At 40.2% G+C, this 23,642-nt stretch overlaps 1 protein-coding gene across 4 annotated transcripts in view; it reads right to left on the bottom strand.

Annotated features, from left to right (window-relative positions):
• Positions 1-1,724: 1,724 nt before the first annotated feature.
• LOC110968771 (pre-B-cell leukemia transcription factor 1) overlaps positions 1,725-23,642 on the bottom strand; it is a 70,125-nt gene continuing 48,207 nt past the window's right edge. Inside the window, exons 4-10 of one of the 4 annotated variants that reach the window (XM_051947427.1) lie at positions 20,808-21,052; positions 18,409-18,599; positions 15,074-15,209; positions 12,914-13,073; positions 9,613-9,725; positions 7,216-7,305; positions 1,725-4,683 (exon numbers count right to left, since the gene is read on the bottom strand). In XM_051947427.1, the coding sequence (XP_051803387.1) occupies positions 4,591-4,683; positions 7,216-7,305; positions 9,613-9,725; positions 12,914-13,073; positions 15,074-15,209; positions 18,409-18,599; positions 20,808-21,052 (1,028 nt within the window). In that variant the 3' untranslated portion in view covers positions 1,725-4,590. The remainder of the gene's footprint in view (positions 4,684-7,215; positions 7,306-9,612; positions 9,726-12,913; positions 13,074-15,073; positions 15,210-18,408; positions 18,600-20,807; positions 21,053-23,642) is intronic. The other 3 variants (XM_022218852.2, XM_051947429.1, XM_022218922.2) reach the window with 3 other exon arrangements.

Below are 23,642 nucleotides of genomic sequence, written 5' to 3'. Positions count from 1 at the left end.
GCACAAACCATTGCTTGAAACAATTCATTTTAATAAATATGGTTACATTTAGATTAGTTTGGCTTGTGGCCCACAGTTGGGGGTTGAGGCTTCTACAGCAACCAGCCAACAGGGGGCGATCCAGATAGCTTGACTTTACTTCTGTGCAGCTGTGATGTTGTTTACCTTCATAAAAAGTGCTAGAGGTGGCTCTGTTCTACTAAATCATCACAGTCATGCTATTACAGTGGCAGCATGTGAACCTGTATGCACATTACCAAAACACTGAAGCTGAGGCCGCTAAAAAGAACTCGGCCATCATTAATTTTCTCATTCATACCTGGGCTTTTAATACGTGTCAGAATGTGCTCTGTAAACCTTTTGTCATGTCAGTGAAATTGTAGCATATTTACATATTTCATAGAGACGAATGGAGAGCAAGCACAGATATTTTATATTATTATTATTATAGATTGTTTTATCTGAAGACATAAAAGTCAGTTTAGCGTAAACAAAATAAAACCTTCCATTTTAACCAAATTTCATTGTGTTTAAACCAAGACGACAAGGCTTTTGACTTGTAAATGACCAACTAAATGACTGTAAATGACTTGTCCTTCTTTTTGTAGGTCCACATATTAACATCTGCCAAATGATTCTTGTTCTTTAGCTGAATTTTACAGTAAATGAGTTTGAGCAGAAAAGCAGGAAAACATGTTGCTGTGGATTTTCCGAGGGCATATTTCATTCATTACTCTTTATCTATATTTCACTCTAGTGTGTTGTTAATAAATAAAAGACTTGAAATTCGGCAGCTGATTGGATTTACATCTTTTCACTGTGTAACATGGATAATGATCAGTATAGTCTTCCGAGAAACCTACACAGCATTCGTCATGGTGCAGCACGTTATCCTGCCCATTTGTTGGAGGAATCAGAAATTCAAAAGAGCCAACAGTGATTTTACTCAGAATGGGATTTACACCTTTTCACCATGTAATGACTGAATCAGCCTCACAATGGCTTTTGGTTTGCAGGAGCACATGAATACATTATACACGTCCAGCACCTTGAACAGTGGCTATAAGAAGCCCTTTGATAGAAACAAGGAGGCTTCTCCATGTAATTACACTTGATCATGTTTGCATATGTCACTCCCACAGTCTCTGTCACGCTCTCTGATTTTGGATGCTCCTGGGAACCTCTTTCTAATCCACAAGTTAATGTTTGAACCCCTTCCTCCTTTTTTTCCCTTCCTTCCAGAGGAGGGATGAATCGAAGGAACAGAATCAGACATCCTGTCTGGTTTATCTGGAGGAGAGAGATAAGTGTGGATTCCGCCTCTTTCAGGGAACGCACATTAGCCATGCCTCGGAGGGAGCGCTGGGTGTGGGGATGGGTGGTGTGGGGTAGAGGAGGCGTCTGTCTGCCGGGAGCGCACAGCTTTCACTCACTTCGAAAACTGTGAAAATGTCCCCTTCACACCCTCGGCAGCTCGGCCGAGCTCCGGCGCTATGTTAGTGGTGATAAAATGCCTCCGTGCCACGGCATAGTTGGAAGTGAGATGTGCAATGTTATCCAGAGGTGTCGGACTGACAAGTCTACAACGTGTTAAGTTGTATCCTACAGTGACTCCTGACCCTGACCCTGTTACAAAAGTCTGGAGGAGAAACCACACTCAAGTTTGTGTTGGAAAATGCACAAACAGCACGTGAAACTTAGCAGGAAAAATGACAAAACTGCAATTTATGCAACAAAAGAAACTATTTATTTGGGATACGCATTGCCAGTACAAATTAAGAGACCATAAAACCTACACCTTTCAGCTATTTTTCTCCACAGAAAACAGGTTTTGAATTGGAATTAAAAAGACAATAGTTTTCCATTTGATACCTTTTTACATACGCAGAGATCTTAAAAGTTAAAACCTGTCAAGAAAAAGGCTCCACGATTTCACTCTGAAATCCTTATAAAAAAGAAGTTAACATTCAAAACACTGCAGTACGTTATTTTATTGAAGAACAAAAAGACATGCAACAAATAAAACATTTTATGTTTTACAAATTGTTCATTTTTCTTTTCATGTCTCTTTTCCTTTTATATTCAAAAACTAAAAAGCATCATTACATGAAGCTTCGATAATATTTGACAGGCAATGTGAAAAGTAGAGTCAAGCCTTTTTTTGAGGGGTGCAAAAAAACAATCCTCGTGTTTGCCTTGCATGGCCGCCGCTGTCAGTTCACGCCGATGACTTCCAAAGACACGACTGAGGCAGGTTCTGTGCATCACTTCAATGGTGCTCGACCCCTCGGCTGTAATACTGAGCAGGTGAGTCGAGGGGGGAGCCGCTCTGAGTCATCTGAATGTTTGGTGTAGTCAAACCGCCACGCTGTAGCTCTGAAACATCCATGATTTCATACATGTGTAATAAATACAAACCCACTGACAACTGCCAAAAAAACAAACAAACCTGTGGTTTCTCGGGCTGTTATGTGACTTTTTGGGATCTCGGGACTGAATTTAGTTTCCTGTTAGTGTTCAGTTCAGCTACAAACAAAGCCAGAGGGCGGTGCTAACACTAAGTTTTCACACCACCTTCATTTTGCGTCTGGGGTGCAGGCTTGGGTCGGTGATCTGAGTACAAAACAATAAAAAGGATTTCACCCTAAATCCAACAGGAACTCAAACAGGCTGCATTAAAACAGCTGCTGTCCAAATTCAAAGATGCAAAAGAAGAGTAACAGTGCATATCTACATACTGTATATAGAGCATTCTTGGGCTAATTCACATATAATGGTAGGATTAAAGGAAAAAAAAACCCAAAAACAAACAAAAAATGATGACTTATTCACAAAATGGAGACATAAAAATATATCCAAACATCATCTGGATTTGTGTGCCATCAGGGTATTGGTTTCCATTTTAATTTATATAAACATTACTGTATTCCAACTGCATTTTTTCTTTTTTTTGGTTTGAATACAGAGTACTGGAGCATTATGGGATGCCCACAGGTACCGCAGATAATAAAATGCTTCCAAAAGTGGAAAAACAAAAACCTTGATAAAGCTGATCCCAATGTAGAAGATAAAAATTCTGCCATTTTTTTGGTATCAAAGTATGTAAATGCTGATATCTCATGAGGACTACTGTAATCATGTATACATTAGACCACATACTATACTGTACATACAACAAAAGTCACAAATTTAAGTTCACATTTTGGATTGGCTTGTGTTGATGAATGTAGTGTCATTTGAAAACAAAACTAAAAGTGAAGGAACTCTTGAATACTGAGACTATAAACACTGTTCCATTTCAAAAAGTCTCTCTGATGTTACAGGATACTGTATGGATGTGGAGTTATATTTGTGCCTAAATCGCAGAATATTTATTCTTTTGCTCAAACACAAAGCATATTTTGCAGAGAAAGCAAAATGTCTGTTCTGTGCTCAAACTGAGCCATCGTGGTCTCCAAATTTTGACGCAAACATAATTCCATACAGGAAAAGCGAGTGTGAAATCTGACATGCAATGTGTGAAATACCTTAAAATCAGAGTTATAATTTTGGATTTGGTTACCAGCAGTATTTGGCTATATTGATCTCACTGATACACATACATACGCTATCTGATAATGTACTGTATAGTATGACTACTAGAGTTAAACAGTTTTCTCTTTGACAGTTACAAATGTTCCCCTTTGACTTCAATCACTTGATGTTATTGTGCTTTAAAACGTATTGACCTGCCGTAATTGCTGCTACCAATTGAAGAGTTTCAGCTCGGTTCCTGTGGATACAGCTGACGTGCGCGACTGAACGTCCACTCTCATCGCTTTTTAGTTAACACTTGCGATTGTTGTACTGCAAATGAGCAGAAAGCATAACTACTCTGACAAGAAAATATAAAATGCCTTATATGTCTGTTGGAGAAGTTCTGAATACAAATGATAAAAGCTGAGGCTGAATACTTGGAAGTTACCTGACTAATATGGCTGGACAAACATAATACTTTACAAAGTGTGGCATGAGAAATGTAAGGAAACAAGATTAAAAACATTATCAAAATTCACCGCCAGGGTTGAACTTTGGCACGATAGATAAACAAAGAAAACCAGCATTAAAAAAACAGACGTGGTTTAGTGACAGGGGGGCATGGTGCGGTGAAAACTGCAAAAACTGCAATAATTATAAAAATTTGTAAAACCGAAGCGTTTTAAATGTCATCTGCTCAAGTTGTTATGTCGAATAGAGGTAGTGTGAAAGCGTTTCAATTTACAAGACGTGGGGCGGTATGCTGCTAACGGTGAGCCTACACAATGTAAAGATACATAATGTAAAGAGAAATACAAAGAGGCAGCATGGACATCTAGTGGAAACTGTACAAACTGTGAAGTTTGGATATGAAGTCCCCTATGCAGGCTGCCAACGGTGGTCCAGATAGGAAATTTTTTGTCCGTAACGGTGAAAGTCCCCAGACCCCGACTGTGTCCTGCTGTGTCACATCACGTCCAGTCCCAAAAAAAGAGGGGCTCAGGGTTTTTGGGGGTGGGGGGGTGGGGTGCAGTAGAGGAAGAAGGTGGGGGGGGTGAAGAGGACGGTGGAGGATCAGTTGGAGGTGTCGGAGTGAACGCTTCCAGGTCCTTCTGTGGGCGAAGTCACTGATGAGGGGGTCGGAGCATCCTGCCAGCCACCGTTTGCCTGGGAGGGGAAAATGAAAAAGACAGAAGTGGGGGTGAGTCTGTTTGTTTTCGTATTCATTGCTCGATGCAGCTCAAACACACTGAATGGAAGTCCTGAGGGCGAGATAGATTATGAAAGCTGGGATACTTTGAACTGCACACAGCCTAAAGCCAAAATTGAATTCCGGATTTGAGAAGCAGCTAACAAATTACCGCTAATACTTCAGAAGAAGACTGACAGAGAAAAAAAACAAGAAAAAATCTGAACCTCATCACACGCTGCACGCTCAAATTCAAGTAATAAAGACAATACGCTCAAGAAAAGTCAAGATTTTCGCTTGAAATAAAAGCCCGTCGCTGTCGTTTTGAAGAATAAGAAAATATGTAAATTGTATGGAAGGGGGCTCTGAAACAAAACGAGTACAATCATGTGCACTAATTATGACGCTGACAGCTGGAATTAACATACAATATGAGCTCTGGAGGGCCTTCCCACCACCAGAGGCAGACCTGTTAAAGAGCATTTAAGGATATTAATAGTAAATTTACAGCCATCAGAAAAACTGGAAATAGTCTTTGACAGCCCTTCATTTCATAGCCTGTTATTTAAGGCAGCAGTGTGTAATCAGAAGAGGAGAGGTCAGATTGTCGAGCGTCTGACTTCACAATTCTAATTGTTGGCGCTAATCACCCACAGCAAGCATTATGAATTGGCTCAGTCTTTCTTTCTTTCTTTTTTAGTTCAGATAAGATTAATCGAAATCTGTCTTGAGATGTCTGTTAATTGTTCATACAGGGAGCTGAATTCATGACACTTCAGTTCTCTGCTTGTAGAAGGCTGTAGAAGACATTTTTTATGTACATATGTAGTTTCAAATCTGTATTTTTTATGAAGGGTCAACCTATTATCCAAATAGCTCATTATCAAATCCAATATTCTTCATTTTTCTGCTTATCAGTGTTGTTTTTTGTTAGTTTTTAATCGATTTACAATAAAACTAATGAATTTAAAGATGCATTACTTTGGCAAAGTCCCACCCACAGCCCTATCTGATTGGTTACATGTCATGAGTAATAGCCAATCAACACTGAAATATAAATACTGATGTGAAACAAAAATGAATACATGTATTTCCGTAAAATTTAGTGTTGGAGTGTTTGCTATTCTAAATTTAAAGATTAAGATTTAAATTTTAACTGTACATGCATATCAGCATGCATAATTGGGACTGGCAAATTTTTAAAAATATTTTGGTCAATCCTTAATTTATGTAGTATAACACATGTGAAGTGCTGAATTGTAGGCCCTAAAACAGGCCGTGAAAGGCTGAGAAACCCTAATAAAAAATAGAGTATTCAGTAGGAGATGAACAACTTTGGCAAAAAATACGGCGCCTTGCAAGAATATCATATCAAACGGAACTGCAACGCACATATTGTAGTAAATAAAAAAAGCAAGAGAAGAGCAAAAATTCTTAACGTACTTGCCTTGGCTACATAAATCACAGGCAAACAGGCTGGCAGACAGATATCCTGCTCTTACATTATGCATCGCAGGGCTCCTTTACAGGGTATAAAAGTGAATAACACAGCATATTGTGGCAGTGTAAGATGTGGTAGAGCAAGCAGGCGTCCAAGGAGAACCGTATCTGTGAGGTCAAAGGACTGAGGAAGAACAGGGCCTGAATACGTTAGCGGCCTCTCAGGGTTAGCGCAGCTGGCTGTGGGATGCGTTCGGAGCAGCCAGGGAAGCTTATTTGAATACACATACATGTTTTTATACGGGAGACATTTCATCTGATTATCATATGGCCGGTGAGGCACGACGACGACAGCGGAGGAACCCAGCCGCGGCTGTGACCGTCCTCGTCCTCTCAGCGCGACTCGCTGTCAGGGCCATTAGTGTGGCAGGAACATGATCTGAGCAATGCGCTTGGATTGCTGTCCCAAGTCCACACTCTGCTCTCCTTGTGTCTGTCTTATCGATTTTCCCCTTTACGACACGGCTTGTCGCTGTGAATTTCCCTACTGTTTGCCGCCGCCAGCGAGCAACCCCTCCAACCCCCAACCCCCACTTCTAGACCCGAACTCTGCAGCAAAATAAGACAAACACATCGGGAACACGCCCCTGTGGCACATGAGGAGCTGTTTTCAGCAGCGTGAGGTTTTATTTTTAGGCGTTGCCTCCCATGAGGCATTAATGGGAGCTTCAGGTCTCCGGGCTGCTAATGATGGGTCAGGTGGTCGGAGAGATTTGAAGTCCGGCACACAAGGTGTCACCTGTTTGTGCAGTTCTCTCACGTCAGACCATACGTGGCTGCAGGTGCTGCGCCAGGCCTGATCGAACATGACAGGCTCAGACAGCGGCGATGTGTGCGTGCGTCCACGCCTGCGTACGCTTGGCGGCGTGCTGCCCGTGGCACGAGCAATACGCAAAGCAATCAACTAGGTGACCATGGAGCGGAGACAAGTCCTACTAAGTGGCATTCTGAGCCCCATGGCTTTGAAATAATTGGTAGGGAGAGGAAGGAAAAAAAACAAGAATGCTTACATTGATGCCCTGCGGACTGTACATCTGGTTGGCTGTGAGTCCTTCACTGTATCCGCCTGTCTGACTGATAACATGGCGAAGGGTATCCACCTGAAACATTCAGAAACAGCAGACAAAGCAAGGTCAGAGTCAACACAACAGACGCACAAGAGAAAAGAGAGGGGGATGACAAGACAACAAGAGAGACAACAAGAGTACAAGTGCTGCAAGTAAAGTCCTTGGAGACAACAAGGTCCAAACACAAAGAGAAACTCTGAATAAAGAAATGTTTGCTTTTTGTTCACTAAAATTAAACTATTCACATGGTGACAAATATTGTGCCCTTGAAGAATCTGTGTAGTGGGTGCAATCCTTTTTCACAACAGACTTTTTTACTTAGCAGAAAAACAAAGGTGTAATTAATAACGTTAATGATGGCTCTTTTTCATTTAGCTCCAAGTCAGCTGCTGGTTTTGTAGAAGTTCTGCTGTGGACTGAGGTAAACAATGTTAATTGGAAAACAAGTTGAACAAGTGTGTCCATGCAAGCAAGGCTAGTAATATTTAGGTTACCAACATGATGTCTAACAACATCTTGCCAAAGCACTGCAGTTGAACATTTGACAGCTGGCATTACTGGCACGTTCACAGAAACATTGATTCACCCTATGAACCCCCGAGCAAGTTTTGCTTCTGTCACGTTTTCGCTCACTAATTTTAGTTTACCGCAGTATGACGTCCTGAACCTCAATGGAAACAGCACAATCATGGTTAGAAACAGAGAACTTAGAATTTATTTATGTGAAATATGACACAATGACAGTGTCAGAAATGATGAAAAAAGATAAAAAACCAAAGTAGAATTGTTTTTATTTTATGAAAATTAAATAAGCCTGGACTCGACATGTCCAACATGTTTCCAAGTGCCCACAGTTGGTACAAATGCTTGAAAGAAATAACTTTACATATTATAGATGTTTACTTGTCTCCGCTCTGCTGTGCAAACACACAGCCTGCAGTTCAGCCAAAAGGTCCCTGAATATGTATATCACATAATTGATATTCACAGTTGGGTGGCTTTACAGTTACAATGAAGAGTGCAGAATTTTCTTTTTTTTTTAAACAGAGTCTGGTGCAATTTGTGCAATTTTTAAAATCTGTGCTGATTTTAAAAAGTGACATGGAGTATAAAATGATTTCAGTGAAATATCCTGATTTTAGGCTTAGATTTGGTTACGTTCTCCAGGCGCTAATCTGTAGTTAAAGGTCTATCAAAAGTTTTAAATCTGCTGATTCTGTTTTGACATTTCCTCGCTGTGAAAAAATGTGTAATAGTGTGTATTTGTTGGATTAGGGGTCTGCGGTTCTTATAAATAAATAAAAGTAAAAAATAAAAAATGTTCCTCGGTTTTGCTGTCTTTGAGTTGAGAGCCACTGAATGGAGCAGCAATGGCACTGACTGACTGACTAAAACAGCTATAAAAGATATTTTCTGTGGTGGTTTATTGTGGTTGGAACTGCCTGAAAAACTGTCTGCAAGTTGCCGTAGTGGAAAACAACTTTTTGTAAACAACTCAAACCAGTTAATCCTACATAGTGTATAACTCCTCTATGGTTTGACTGAATAATAATATTAGATGTAATTTGGTGGCTCTGCAGCTATTTTGTCAGAGCTCTGTAACTCTTTTTGGCAAGCAATCTCTGTCTTTGTTTAACACTGAGGAGTAAATATTTGTTGTTCCAACACAGGGCATATCTACAACGGAAGAGATGTCTTGAAAAAAACAAACATATTGGACATGATCATGGCTGAATGGACAAATGGCTGCTTATGGAATTTGAGGAAGATTTTGAGAAGATGATGGACATTTTAGGAGACAGGAACACATTGTTGGACATGTCAATCCAGAGCTGTGAGAAATGATTTCTTAGACAACAAAAGGTTGAGTTGGGGACATTCAAGCGCCTGACTATGGTCCTGACTGACACACCAGCATCCAGCATGTTAACAACCTGTTCTCATGTTTCTCTTGCCATCTGTGGCATTGTTCCACTTGAACTAAGTTGTGTTTTAAGATGGCCTTTTATAATCACTGGTCAAAGGAACGTCTGCGTACTGATCACACTATCTGATCACTGTACTTTAAAGCCAGGTTAATTTAATAGTCCGCAGTTTGTCGCCACAAAACAACTCAAATCCTTTGGTGCATAGTTGGCTAAATTGAACTCTTTTACCCTTTTCTCTAAGTCAGAAAAGCCGATTTGCATGCTGCATTTTTGTTCGTTAGCTGTAAGAGATTTTCTGACACAATTGTGAGTCCAATTACTATCTTAGTCAAAAACTCTGCCATCAAACTGATAAATAAGAAAAGTAATGGGTCTGCTCCTGCATCATCTTCAGTTCTGCTTGTGGCCCTACCTGCGACTGCACGTTGGCTCCCACCTGAGCCCCCTGGTACGAGTCCCCATTGAGAGACTGCACGCTCATGAACAAGTCCCCGGAGTTTGACATGTTAAAAGAACCAGCAGAACCTGAAAGAAGAGAGGGAGCAGTCGAATCACAGAGAGACAGAGCAAGCAGAGGAAGCAAGTCGGCCCATCCAGGCTGCAGCCCGGACGAACAGCATGCGGAGGTTAGCTCACAGCCAGACAGGCTCTGTTAGATCAGAGGAGCTGAGAGGAAGCTAACGGAGGACAGAAAAGCTGTGTGTCAAGGCTATGTTTGTATCACAAAGCACAGAAACAGACAAGTCATTCACATAGTAGAAAAACAGTCAAAGAAGCAGTCCAACATCATGAGAAATGCACTTGCTGTCTTACACAGCTACACTATACACCCCTGTGCAATATCACCTAAATGTCAAATGATTCAGAACTGTCATGTCTCAACAATCACATTATTTCTAAGCTTAACAATAAAACGATCAAAAATAAATACTTTAGTGAGACTAAAAGGCCTAAAAGTGGCAACTTACTGCAACAAAAGTGAATCCACCAGTGAACTTTGACACGTTGGAAAACCTGTGATCACTGAAACTAGATTGAGTACACCCATGATTTCCAATCAGCCTGACTGCACATATATGGTTATAAAGACCTATGAACACCAAAACTTTATCAGTTTTGGACCTGTGTGTTGTGTGTGTCTGTATTCCTGAATCATGGTTCCACAAGAACAAAAGTATGCCAGAGGAGTTGAACGCTCCGATTGGGAGATTTCACAATGACGGTAAAAGACACATGAAGATAATCAGTAGAAACACAGTTGTAGCAGTAATCAGGAGGTATAGAATGAGCCATAGCACCACTCAGCAGAGCTTCAATGGTTATCCTCCTAAAATGCCAAAGACAGTGCACTACTTTCAGAATCTTGCTTTGAAATACCAATGGGCACGTACTTCAGACTTAGTATGAGGGTTATCTAAGGAAATCAGAGTTTCAGCTCAGACAGTATGAAGGACAGTGCATAACATCCACCTCGACAGACTTCCTGCAAGGAGTAATATCCTTTCTTCGGTTAGGTAAGATAATTCTACTAAACTCAAATGGGATCCAGCATGTTTTGCATTAACCTGACCAGGAAGTACCACAGTGAACGCACAGTCCTGACAGCGAAGCACAAAAATGGGAGTGTGGTGATATGGGGCTCTATGACCGCTGTACGCTGTTGGAGAGGTGACATTTAGAGATAACTGCTTGAGGAATATACCAAAATAATGGCTGTCAAGATTACTCTCCGTCTGCAGAAATTTGGGAGAAGAGGAATATTCCAGCATGACAACGTTCCAAAGCATGCAGCCAAAAATCACACATGACTTTGTAAAGTAGGAAAAAGTGAAAAGTATGACTTGGCTAAGTATGGTGTCTTCATCTTGACTTCAGTAAGACATCTTTTGGGTATTTTAAAAAGAAAGATAGAGTAGCAAAATCCCTAAAGCAAAAAGCACCTGAAATAAATAGCATTTGAGAATTTGGCAGAACATCTCATCCGAAATTTAATATCCTCTATACCAACTGACTTTTGTTGCAGTGAGGTTCTACTGTTGGACACACAATTTCAGTCATTTGACATTTAAGAAATGTTGCAACAGGATATGGTCACTGTTGTTCACTGTGCCTAGCAACTGTTAGCTTGACCTTCATAGCCCTCTATCAGAACAAACTCTCCTGATAGATTTTGGCATTAAGTAGGGGACTCTTCAATTCAACAGGATACAACATGTAAAATACAGTTTTAGTATGATGCAGAAAAGGAAAATTCCATCTTTGCTTCTTACAGTACGGCACTACCATAAGCTATCTCTTTTCCCCTGCCAATGCTATGTTAAGTTTAACAGTCACAGTCTCATGTGACTCAAAGTAAGACAACAAATGCAAATATTTCTCAAAAATACTAGTCTGCAGTTTTAAAAGATAAGTCTGGCATCATTCAATATTTGTTTGACTTCATTTATTGCATTCCAACATATTTTGACAGCAAAGGTCACTGTTCCGTTAGCCTCAGTAGCTCTCATTCAGCATATCTTTCAAAATTCCAAATTAAAGATATCTTTGGGTAAATTACCATTATCCAGTTGTAATAGCCATAAGAAACTGATTGTTTTGAAAAAGTTAAGAAAATGGTTTAAAATGTCGTCACTACAGCATAAAGTGACATCATTATCATGCTTGCTAAAAATGTTTTTTAGCAATTGCAAATAAATTAAAGTAAATATTTTGTTGGGGACTATTTTCAGCTGCCATTCTGTGTTTAACTAGGTACTTGCAACATCAGGATGGTGTATGTGGGATTAGCTCCAAATAAACTAATAAACTAAGTGCTAAACCCTGCAGGAACTCAGCGCAGATGAAAAGTAAAGCAGGTAGGGAATAGAACAATGGAGTTTTGTTATGTTAGTCTATATAAGGAATTTTTGATGTGGCAGTTGAGAAGACTGCTACTTGATCGGAACGTTGAGAGGGCAGTGAAATGACACTCTTCATCCTGAACCAATCCATGAATGGAATCAATGAATGGTTTAACCAATCAGAATTTTCCCTCTTCAAGTTTAACCAACCAGCATCAAGACCCACACAGCAGTTTTTAAGGTCACTAAGAAGTGCCAAACTTGGTGTAGGTATTTTTTTCTCCCCTAAAAACGAACTAGAAAGAGCACAAAGGTTCTGGTTGCCCTAAAACAACCATATGTGGGTGTTCATGATAACGATGGAGCATCAGTATGACAATGACTTACGGATAACAGTGGAGCTCAATGGTAAGAACAGCAGGATCAGTTTATTATTGCTTTTGGTCAATTGTATGTGATTTGTTGACAGTAAAAATATGCAGAATATTACCAGACTTATCCTTTGAATGCTAGCACAGAGCACGGAGAATACAGAGTTAAAAACATGAAGAATATGGTTAATTGAGACCAAGACAAAGGACAGTAAGGATATGGAGATTTGGCATGGGGCTCAGGTTGGCTCATCTCTGACACAGCTTTGCTCTAGAGGGCTAGTTAAACTTGTAAGGGGAAATCTGTTCAATAAAATACTGGTGCATTACCAGGCAATAGGCATGTTCTATGAAGAAGAACGGCCTTTTCTTAAAGCCCTAATTCTTTCATCCTTTACAAATAACCAGCATTGAAAGAGTCTCAAACTGCTTAGCTGTAGTAATGCACAGAGAGGAGGTACATGTCTAATAGCTGAGCAGAGCCAGGGACTTCCTGTCTCACCTGCAGAGTTTGGAGTTGAGGGTGAATTTGCTTGGCTTCCATGTGAGGATGCATTAGCCGCATTCACGGCAGTTCTCGCAGCGTACATGTTGGCTTCTTCTTGGAACTTACCAATGTTTTTCTTGTATCTGATTCTTTTATTCCCAAACCAGTTGGAAACCTGAGCAGACAAACAAGAGAACATAGTTTAATTCTCATGACATGCTACCGCACAGAGCCTCTCAGGAAAATCATGGCAGTGTTGAGCTTGCATGGCCTTAATGGCACGTGTAACACTGCAGAGAGCCTCTGTCAGAGGTAGGGGCTACAGAGACTGGTGCTGTGAATCTGCATTAGTGCCAGGATGGAATGATTGCCAATAACAGTCTCATTATGTCACCATGACTGCAGCTATCATCAGAACTCACGCAAGCACCAATCAGTCAACATCCGCTAACACCCATTACGGCTAATGGACTCCCAGATGAAGCCGGGGGGGTAATCCCAGCGCTAATGATAAACAACATTAAAATGAAAACCAAATCAATCCTGCAAAGTTTCCAATACACAGAGTAGGTAAACATTCTCCTTTATTATGGCCAAGAAATGGAAACTCTACAAATCATTCAGCTTCCACAATCAGGCCCAGCTGCATCCTCCAATCATTTGGTATAAATTAATGAAACCAATCGAGAAAACAATCCATTCCCAAATGATGGATTCAGAACACAAACTGCTGTTTACCTTGGCGTTGTCATTGCTTTCCTTATTATCAATTCTCACAGGATTGAAACAACTTGAGTGCTAGAATGCAAAGACGAAAAAAAAATCAAGGTGCCTAAATATTTAAGTCTTCTCGCATCTCAGGTATTTTGGGATGTTTGATAAGGTATTGTCAGCATCATAGAAAATTAGCAAGACATCCGCTGACTGTGGCATAAACTTTCAGGAGCTGATGGATTTGGTAATTAGCTGAAAGTAGCTGCAGATTAACCCTCTGAACTCCAAGCAGTTTGTGGCCGTTTATTTGCTCCTGCGACATTCTCACTCACTGTGGGATCATTTTTCATTTAATTATAAAGTCCCGCATCTCTACAGAAACAGCACAGCCATTACTACAAGTAGAGAGAACTAAAAAGTGTATTTTCTCAAGTATGACACAAGGATAATGTCATAAATCATAAAAAGAAAAAGTGAAAGTTGAATTTCTTTGATGGCATATTTAAACACATCCTGCAGTTCAGCTGAGTAGTCCCTACATTTTTACCATTTGTTTGTCGGTCACAGCTGACACTCTCATGGCATTTGAGTTACACAAAGAAGCACATTTGTTTTTAGCTTTTTACAGAATCTGGTTCATGGGAACACTATACTTCTGACAACACTTTCAATGAGACATATAGAAATAAAGTGAAAATGATATAAGATCACAATTTTACACTTCAATTGAGTTATGCCTTCCAAAGTAACGACACACCACTGAATATTAGCTGACAACTATCTAAAATTTGAGTATTCAATTATTGTTTCTGATTTTACAATTTCTTGCTTATAAAAAGTAAAACTTTTTTTTACATATTATAAAGATAGCATGGTTTTGAACAGGTTTTGAAGTTCACAGGGTTAACCATTAAGTTGCTTTGTCAGAAATGTGAAAAATAATTATGGTCTCACAGTTTAAGGTTTTATTTCGTGTTTCTGTTATGAAGTGTGACGGCTTGCCAAAAAGTGAACATGCAAAGTAAACCTGATTAACTTTCTATCTGCGCCATCTGCTTTTGTGTTTCAGTCTGTAAAAGCACTTGGCTTTATTTTGTGGGTTGTAAAAAAAAAAAGATCCACTATAGGATGAGATAAATAACAAGTACAACAGGACTGTTGTGCTGAGCTTCAATAGAAACACGGTGTCACTGGTCAGAACTTGCTTTGTCTGGTTTGATTTTCAAGATTACAATCTCATGACATGACATATTTCTACTGTGTGTGCTTTGTTCTCTCGATGAAAGGTAAAAGATTAGAGGAGCTGTCTGTACTTATGACAGTCAGAAAACCTATTATTAGGTTACTTGCCAAGACGCTCACAGTGGCTTCTCAATAAAAATGGTCTTCATCTCAGTGTTGTGTGTGCAGTGGTGCTCTGCTCCTACAGGTGGTGTGAGGTGGCAGTGATCTGTGGTGTACCTGGGCCACTGTGATGGCACACTTCTTTGCCAGCTCTTCTTTAGCCTCCTCACTGGGGTAGGGGTTACTGAGGTGCGAGTAGAAATACTCATTCAGGATCTCTGTTGCCTGCTTGTTGAAGTTTCGTCTTTTCCGTCTGCAAAGAGAGCGTTGGAAATGAATGCAGGAGTAAAACCCAGCTTATGTTAGCGCTGCACAATATATAATTTCATCGCTGACATCATTATGTCAAACACATCATGCTAAAACTTTGTTTGCCGCTTGTTACAGAAAGGAAAATCTCATTGTTGTCATTTTTCATCACTAATCAACAAAAGAAGTCTGTCTGATAGAGCATTTAATCTGACTGAATGGTTCTTCTGGCTTTATTTACACGACACAAAGTTTGTTGACATGCGGACTCCACATGAGCACAGTAAAATGAGCATGGAACAGGAGAGACACACAATACAACGGTTGCACAAAGAAACATAACATTACTTATAAAGAAATATTTCACCTACAAATAAGATTATTTTGACCAAAAGCAGGTACTCTGTCCTGCAAATGTTGCCGCTGCACGAGGCAGCAACGGTACGTGGATGAGTACATGTATGATGAATGCAAAGCCAGATCTGTCATCCAAACCAAAACCTTATTTTGGATGCTTTTGCCAGTGTTTCTCATAAGTTCCAAACAGCTTTTGTCAGCTTTATATTTATTTTCAGTACTTTTCTATGAAGATGCAGTGCCTACAAAATCACATAATGCTTCATGGAGTAAATAGTGGCGTAAAATGCTCTCCAACTGTGTCTTTTTGGATACGACCACTAGGAGTCACTTTAAAACAGGCAGATTGTTTCTCTGGAAATTGACAACTTGCATTAACATCACATGCAGCCTCAATCTCAGTCTTTACAGTTGCTCTCAGACTGCTACAATAAGGCTGGATGCATCCATAAACAGGGCCGTCTCCCAGGCTGCATAAGTGACACATGTAATTCAGCCCTGCTGAACACTGTGACATGTTTTAATATGGAAGAGGTGGTTTGCAAAATGCTGCTTTGCAAGTCAAACTATTCATCTAAACTGTATTTTTTAAGCCTTGCATCTCTGATGTTCCAGCTGACCTTGCTTTGGATGTGCATTACTTTCTTTGTGCTGCACTCAAAACTTTCAATTCAGCTGCAGTTTTGCCTCGAGACACTTTGTCAGGACTCAAGAGAACAATTTGGCTCAGAACTGCTGCACTACAGCTCTGTATATGAGCCATCATTAGGAGTGGCAATAAAAGCACATACAGGGTCATAATAATTAAGCCAATGTCTACTACTAATTGTGGACAAATAAAAAAGTTGCAATCTGTAAGTTAACATTTATAGAGGGTTTAATAGCAGTGAGAGACATCGACATATTTAGATATACAAAAGGAAAAACCAGTGTAAAGCTGGATATATCACTTTAATGCTGTTTAAGGGGCTGAATGTTGTATGTTACACCAGGTACTGAAAAGTAACACAAACCTTTGACTGGTGTGATTTGTAGTCTTCAGTATCCTATGATTAGATTGTTACTGATTTAAAGAGCCCATTTTGTGCACCTTTACATGTTTCCAATTGTATTTTTTGTGTCTGCCAGAATATGCTTATATGCTTTAATCTGCAATTAAGCAACACATTATTTTTCTAATTCTGTGTATTACTGCAACACCTAATCTTCTTTCTTCTACCTCCTTCTGTCTGAAGTACCACTTGTCCAGCAAACATAACCATAACTAAGGCTAAAATCACAATAATTAGTCAAAACCAACTAATTTTGCACGTATTTATTTCATCAAAAGCGAAACATTTGCAACACATTCTGTGAAAACCAAAAATTCTGCACTCCTATACACAACCGTGAAGCTTTGAGTGACTCGGCTACAACCGACAGTCATGTCACAAAAATTCAGAGACTTTTCAGCTGAACTGCAGGCGGTGTTTACACTGAACAGACAGGAAACAAGTGGGAAAAATGATAATTTAAGTAGTAAAATATCAATAGTACAGAAAAAATTCAACTGTCCTTCATTTTATTGTGTATGACATCATAGCTTCCTTACACTGCACAAAATACATTTTGTGCTCTCTCTACTTCTAGCCATGGTTGTGTTGTGTTTTTATACAGGTGCAGGGCTTTATATTGTTGTGACAAATGATGATTGACAGGAGCAGAAAACACACAGCTAGTCCTGGGGTTCAAGGCACATAAACTCTTCTTTATCAGATCATTTGTCTTTGAAAAAAAAAATGTAACTTTGAATTCCTGTTTTGGACTTATTCGTTATGCTCTTGTTTTTAATTCAATTCAGCATTTTGACAGTTTCCCCACAATTTCACTTTAACCATGCAGAGTAACTTTAATAGCGAACACACATCTCGGCTTCAGTGTCTTAGCATACGAAAAACAGCAGCACAGAAACAAGGGAAGGCTGATCCATCGTGACATACTGCCATAAATCTTTCCATGGTTTGCATATTAATCATGAACCCTGCGATATCCCCCAACACAACCCTTTAAAGCAGACAGATATCATATGCTGATGCCCATGAGTTGACTGACCCTCCATCTCCTGCACCTATCAGGTCATGTCTGCATGTGCCACATCTAAAGAGGGCTTTACATAAGCTGGAGGGGGACCCTGTAAAATCTCTTTGCATGCATCCACCGGTGAGGAGATTTGTGCTAAAATCTCTGTCCCCCGCTCCAAAAGCCTGCATGTGAATATGTAAATGTGCACAGCATGGGCTCCAGCAGCCAGTAGATTAATCAGCGGAGCCGAGCAAGGCAGTGCCTCTCAACCAGCGAAAGCTTTCCTCTTCCTCTCCCTTCCCCTCGCTGCTGCACCACCACAATCATTTGCAAGAGAATAGATAGGGAGCTTTGTAAGGGAGCGCATGCCTCATTTAAATGTTATGCCTCCAACTCAGACTTTGAGTGAGATTTATCCTTGGAGAAATGTATGCAAATCCAAAGCACGCATCAAAGAGAACAAGCGATTACATTAAAAAAGGGAAACAGTTAGCGTTATGGAGCACGCAGGGAGCTCTTATTGGCCGGTGTTGCTGGGTATGCTGGTCCAAATGGCATCCGTAGATGCAAAGCAGCCCAGCATGTGTGGCAAGCAGCAAAAACAGCCTGCGTTACAGCATGTTTATGGCATGATAGGCCTCCTACATCAGCCATTCATATGGATATGAGGCTGAGAGGGAAAGCACATGATGAGGTGCTTGTAATGTGGTTAAATTGTGAGGTTATTTGCAGGATGGAGCGTGGTGGTGTACGCTTTCAACACACACAGACACACGGACACACACCTGGCATCGAGGAAGCGGGAGCGCAGGATCATGACGGCCTCACAGGTGCTCTGTTTGAGCTGCATCTGGATGGAACTGAACTTGCGGTGGATGATGTTCACCATGCGCTCGATCTCTTTGGGCGAAATTGGCCGCGTGCGTGACTGCTCTCGCAACAGGTTCATCACATGGGTGGTGAACTCGTTACACGCCTGTAGGGACGACACAAACGCATGCAGGAACACGTCAAAGAGCACACTTCCTTTAAAAGTCAAAGAAAACTGCAGATGAGACCTGAATTTGTCAATGAGGCCGTGTCAAATTTACTGAGTGTAGTATTTAAAATTCACAGATGATGGAAATCTAAAACCCAGCTCTTTGCTTAATGCAGTTCTGGGGCAGGCTTTCTCTCTGAGCCAAGAGGGAATATAAGCACTGATATGTTTCATATTTAACAGAAATGGTGATGGCAGTATGTTGAGAGGAACCAATGACAGCTGTTCCCCTCTCAGACACACACTTTCACAGCATAGCCAACCCTGAGAGACGAACACGCCACAACGTTTCATCCCCCCGTGTGACACCAGGCGTGAATCTGCCACGATATTACACTCCGACTCTACGTCTCTTACTGTCTCCTCTTCTTTATTTCTGCACCTCCCGTCGCTCTCTCTCTGGATTTAGCCATGTCAGGCTTTGTCTGTGTCTGTCTATCTGCCTGTTCATCTGTCTTTCTCACATTCATCTGAAAGGGATGCTATTGTCATGAATGCATCGCTTATCAAGGCAATGAGAGGAAATCACCCCCCTCCGTTCTAACAAACTTTCAAGGCTATACTTGGAATGCACACAGAGACACACAGCATGCTGCATATGATGGACTATTCTAGGGTAAAAACACAGTCTAAAGTGAATTCTTACTGACAGCGATGTACATTGAGGAAGCAGTTTGAGTCTGCGAGGGCTGCCGCTTGATTTAAGGCTGATTCTGGCTCAGCGTAGAATAAAATCTAGGTTATGAAGTTCAGGAGAGCAAAGGAGAATCGGGGAGATGGACCAGTTAAGCATCATACAATCAGTCTGTGAAGTGAAGTTGTGTGTTAGGATTTGCATCGTTTTGGTGTACAAAGTGCATAAAGCTGGAATGTCCTAATACAAAATGTGAAAAAAACAACCAAAAGTAACATCTTGGGTCGTGTTGTTTTGTCTGACCAACAGTCTTAAAGGTATCTAAGATGTTGGAAAGGGGTTAAATAATAACCTAAATCAGTTATCTGATTTAGGTTGTTATTTTTCTTTTCTCACATATTTGTAACAATGTCCATAACCAGAAACTTATTCTGCAAAATCAGGTAAAGTGGATCAAAAAAGTTGTGCTAAAGTACTGAAAGCTGTTAAAATAATCCTTCAGTTAGTGGATCAGTGAGTCAGTTTACCGAAAGGAATTATTCATCAATAATTTTGCTCATTTAATTAACTGAAAAAGCCCAAACAAGAAATATTTTCTGCTTAAATAAGAGAAATCTGTCTTGCATGATTTCAAACAGAACATTTTTTTTAGTTTTGGACTTTTTTTTTTTACACATGGAATGTCCAGTCAGTCATTATAAGCACAATTAGTATCAAATCTGTCAAGAAGATTTATTAAATGACTTTTCATATGGGCACATACATAGTTTTTGTATTTATTTATTTTTTGCTTGGTCATTTTTTTCAATTTGTTTTGACATTTATCTCTAATTTTTGGGCTCTGATACAGTAATTCAGACCATTTCTAGTTCCTGAACATCAACAGTCCTGCTACCTAATCTTTGTGGTTGTTGGTCCGTACTAAATGCTTTAACTGCAGAATAAAATAGAACAAAAAGGGTGAAAGCCTCTTCTAGTGCATTTTGGGATAAAAAGTTGAAATTCAAAAATATACATGTTATATATGTCAAAAACTGTAAAGCTTTGGAAAGCTCTTGCAATTTTCTGTGGCAAGAAAGTACAATTATTATTATTATTATCACTACATAGAATAGCATAATTCAGAATGATATATAAATATATTATTGAATTACAAAAACAATTATTGTGTGATTTACTAACTTTATATCTGCCGTATAGGTTGATCTTCTATATTGGCTCAATAATGACCAATAATGTATTAATCTATGACATCACATCATGTACATAATCTATTTATTGATTATATTTTCCATTATCAAACTAAATCTGCAAAGAACTTAAGTTATCAAGCAAATGCGGTGAAGTAAAAAGTGCAATATTTGACTTTAAATTGTTGTGGTGGGAAAGTATAAAGTAGCAGAAACTGTAAATGCTCGAGTAAAGTACAACACTTCAGTGAATTTACATAGTTACTCCTACACAAGTATTTCCACAGATGTGTGGTGTTCATACATCCACTCTGGTCTCACCTGTTCATACTTCTCCAGCTCTGTGTGGTAGATCTGTCTGATCTGGGACAGCTTGGCCCTATAGTCGGAGTGCTCCGCTGAGTTGTCGGCTCCTGCTCCTCCCGAGGCGGCCGCTGCAGCCGCCGCCGCCGCAGAGCCTCCACCTTTCTCTGGCCCGGACACCCCCTCTGCCAGCAGCATGTTGTCCAGCCGCATGAGCTGGGGATCGGGGGGCTCCTCCTCCTGAGCGCCACGGATGCTCAGCACTGCGATGACAGGAGAAGGTCAGAGGTCAGTCATAAAGGTCGCACCTGCAGCGGCGTGATGCACCGTAACAAGCTGTCAGCGGAGCAGCTCGTCCGCCAGCTCAGTGTGAGCTGAGCAGTATGTTGAAGCAAAGACAGACACACAGGCAGAAGGAAGTGTGCAGAAGAATCACACCTCTGTTGTCTTTAAGATTCAGGCTCCTAATTACTTTCACCGCATTTCTATTTGTTTGAAAAAAAAAGTCCAATGCATCTCCAAACATATGCGATTTGGACTGAACATTTGAAAATGATGAATGGGAAGAAGTTTTTCAGATCCAGTCAAATGTCCCCAAAATGCTCCTGTACAACTAAAGGGCATTCTAAATGACATTTTCAGCATATCTTCTGTCAAAAAAAAATCTGCTTGTGATGTGTACATGTGTACTAATATGGTTAATAACAACATGTCTTTGATAAGCCAGAATAAGCTTCAAACTGATGTAAAAGGGTCATATTTGAACCTAAGTCGTGATATTTTCCTAAAGTTAACTATGTTGTTTTGGTGTCTAAAATTAACCAAGCTGAAAGGTAATAAGAAGTGCAGTTCTAAGAGTAATGGTCCCGCCTTGGACACAAACAGCTCTCCAGAGCGAATGTGTTGTTGCTGACTTGTGCCTCCATCCTTCATAAATGAACTTTGTGGTTCCTTCATACTGGAAACCTCTCCTATTATGTCACATATTCCAAAATATGTTCTGAATGCAGTTTAGTTCTATGAGAACACAGTTTTGAGGACACACTGTTGTCAGATTAAATCCGATATGGATCTTTTTTTGAATATATGGATGCAGCTCTGAGCTTCTTTGAATCAATCTGTCCTCCAGGGCATTAGACTCAGTAATAAACCTTTGGCTACTCCTTACACTCCAAAAAACCCTCCAGTCTCCTGAAGGCTTCTGTGACCTTCTCTACTTTAAGGGCCGAGCCGCTGATTCTCGTAAATTTGGAATCCAATCATCTACCCTCCCACAGTAACTAACTGGCTGCTTGATTCAATTAGAACTGAAGCATTTAGTCCCTTAATCGATGAGCTGATCAACAGAAAAATAGGAGCAGCAACAATTCAGAGCACAACTGAGCAATATTTCACAGTTTCCAGCATCTTTCAACAAATTCAATACCTTTGTGTTTTGGACCACATTGGACATCTGAAGACATCACCTTGGACTTGGATTTTCTTCTGATTTTGTATGCAAGACATCATTTGAGAAACTATTCAGTGGATCATTTGCTAATGAAGGTAACGTATATCCGCTGCCTGAATAAAGTATTTATGGATGACAAGGTGAAGAAATTAGTCTCTTTCATCTCACTAATCACTATATAATTATTGTTTTTATTGTTGTTGCTATTCACAGTCATCTGTATGTTGCTCTTTCAGCTGCCATTTGTCAGAGCCAGAGACGGTAAAAACAGAAATAATCATTCGATTTTCAACTTCCTGATAATCCTTGAATGAATCCTGCATGAAATAGAATTACGTTAGAGGAAATAAATTGTGATATTTCATTCAAGCAACTTTATCCTGCGGCTTCTTTATAAATTGACAAAAAAGAAATAGTTTGCCCCAACAAGATTCTGTACAAAACCAAAAAATGCCCTTGGAGCAACCAAAAAGCCATCAGTGACTGAAAGTCCAACCAAAAGTCATCTGGCAAGAATTCTGGCTCTATTTAGCTGAACTGGGATGAACTGCAGGCTGGGTCTAGAAGAGAGCAGCAGATAACAGCCAAGTATGGAGACAAATTAAAAATGCTGCAGTTATATCTATAGCATGTTGATTCACCTTTAAGGCTCTGGAGAAATGTTGTACATGTTAGTTTCAGTTTTATCAAAATAAGAGTATAGAAATTTAACTCTTCCTTTAATTCAAGATTTTTGGCATTACAAGTGTGTCATACTGCACAGTAGTTGAGTTCTCTCTACTTCCAGCCCTGGTTGTGCTGTTTTTCTTTTTTAGCGGTGCAACACTTCCTACTATAGTGAAAATTGAGCCTCCACTGTGAAAAAACGTGACACGAACAAAAAATGCCCAGAAACTGCTCAGGGTTCAGAGAGTTAATTAGAAAAAGCAAATACACAGATAGATTTTACTTGCTGACGGATGTTCGAAGAGAAGAAACAAAAAGGTGATGACATGTGAGAGAGGTGTGAGCTGGTTAATATCAAGCGACATGATGTGATCTGATGGAACAATATGTGTTACCCAGGACAATAAATGAGACTGGATGGTACCAGCAGTAATCTGGATGGATACCTCTGCTTTCCACTAGAGGTCTCCCTTGCCATTCTTTAGGACATTCAAGTCCCACCTTCCATTTTCTGAGGTGAAAACACTCGGCTCAGACTCTTCCTCCTCCATCTGAGAACCATCGATTTCAATATAAAAGCCTGGCTCCTGTGTGGAGCTCAGCGCTGCCTCGATCCAAGCTGATCCCAGAGTGGACACGAGCGGCAGCTGCTGTTATCGTTACTGGGCCTCGGCGGCAGCGTGAACGCGATCTCTGACTCTGTGACTTAGCGCCCCGCGAGTGTCGATAGCCGTTTA

Source organism: Acanthochromis polyacanthus, chromosome 4 (genome assembly GCF_021347895.1).
Source record: "Acanthochromis polyacanthus isolate Apoly-LR-REF ecotype Palm Island chromosome 4, KAUST_Apoly_ChrSc, whole genome shotgun sequence".
NCBI lineage: Eukaryota > Metazoa > Chordata > Actinopteri > Pomacentridae > Acanthochromis > Acanthochromis polyacanthus.
This window is presented reverse-complemented; position numbering and strand designations above follow the sequence as displayed.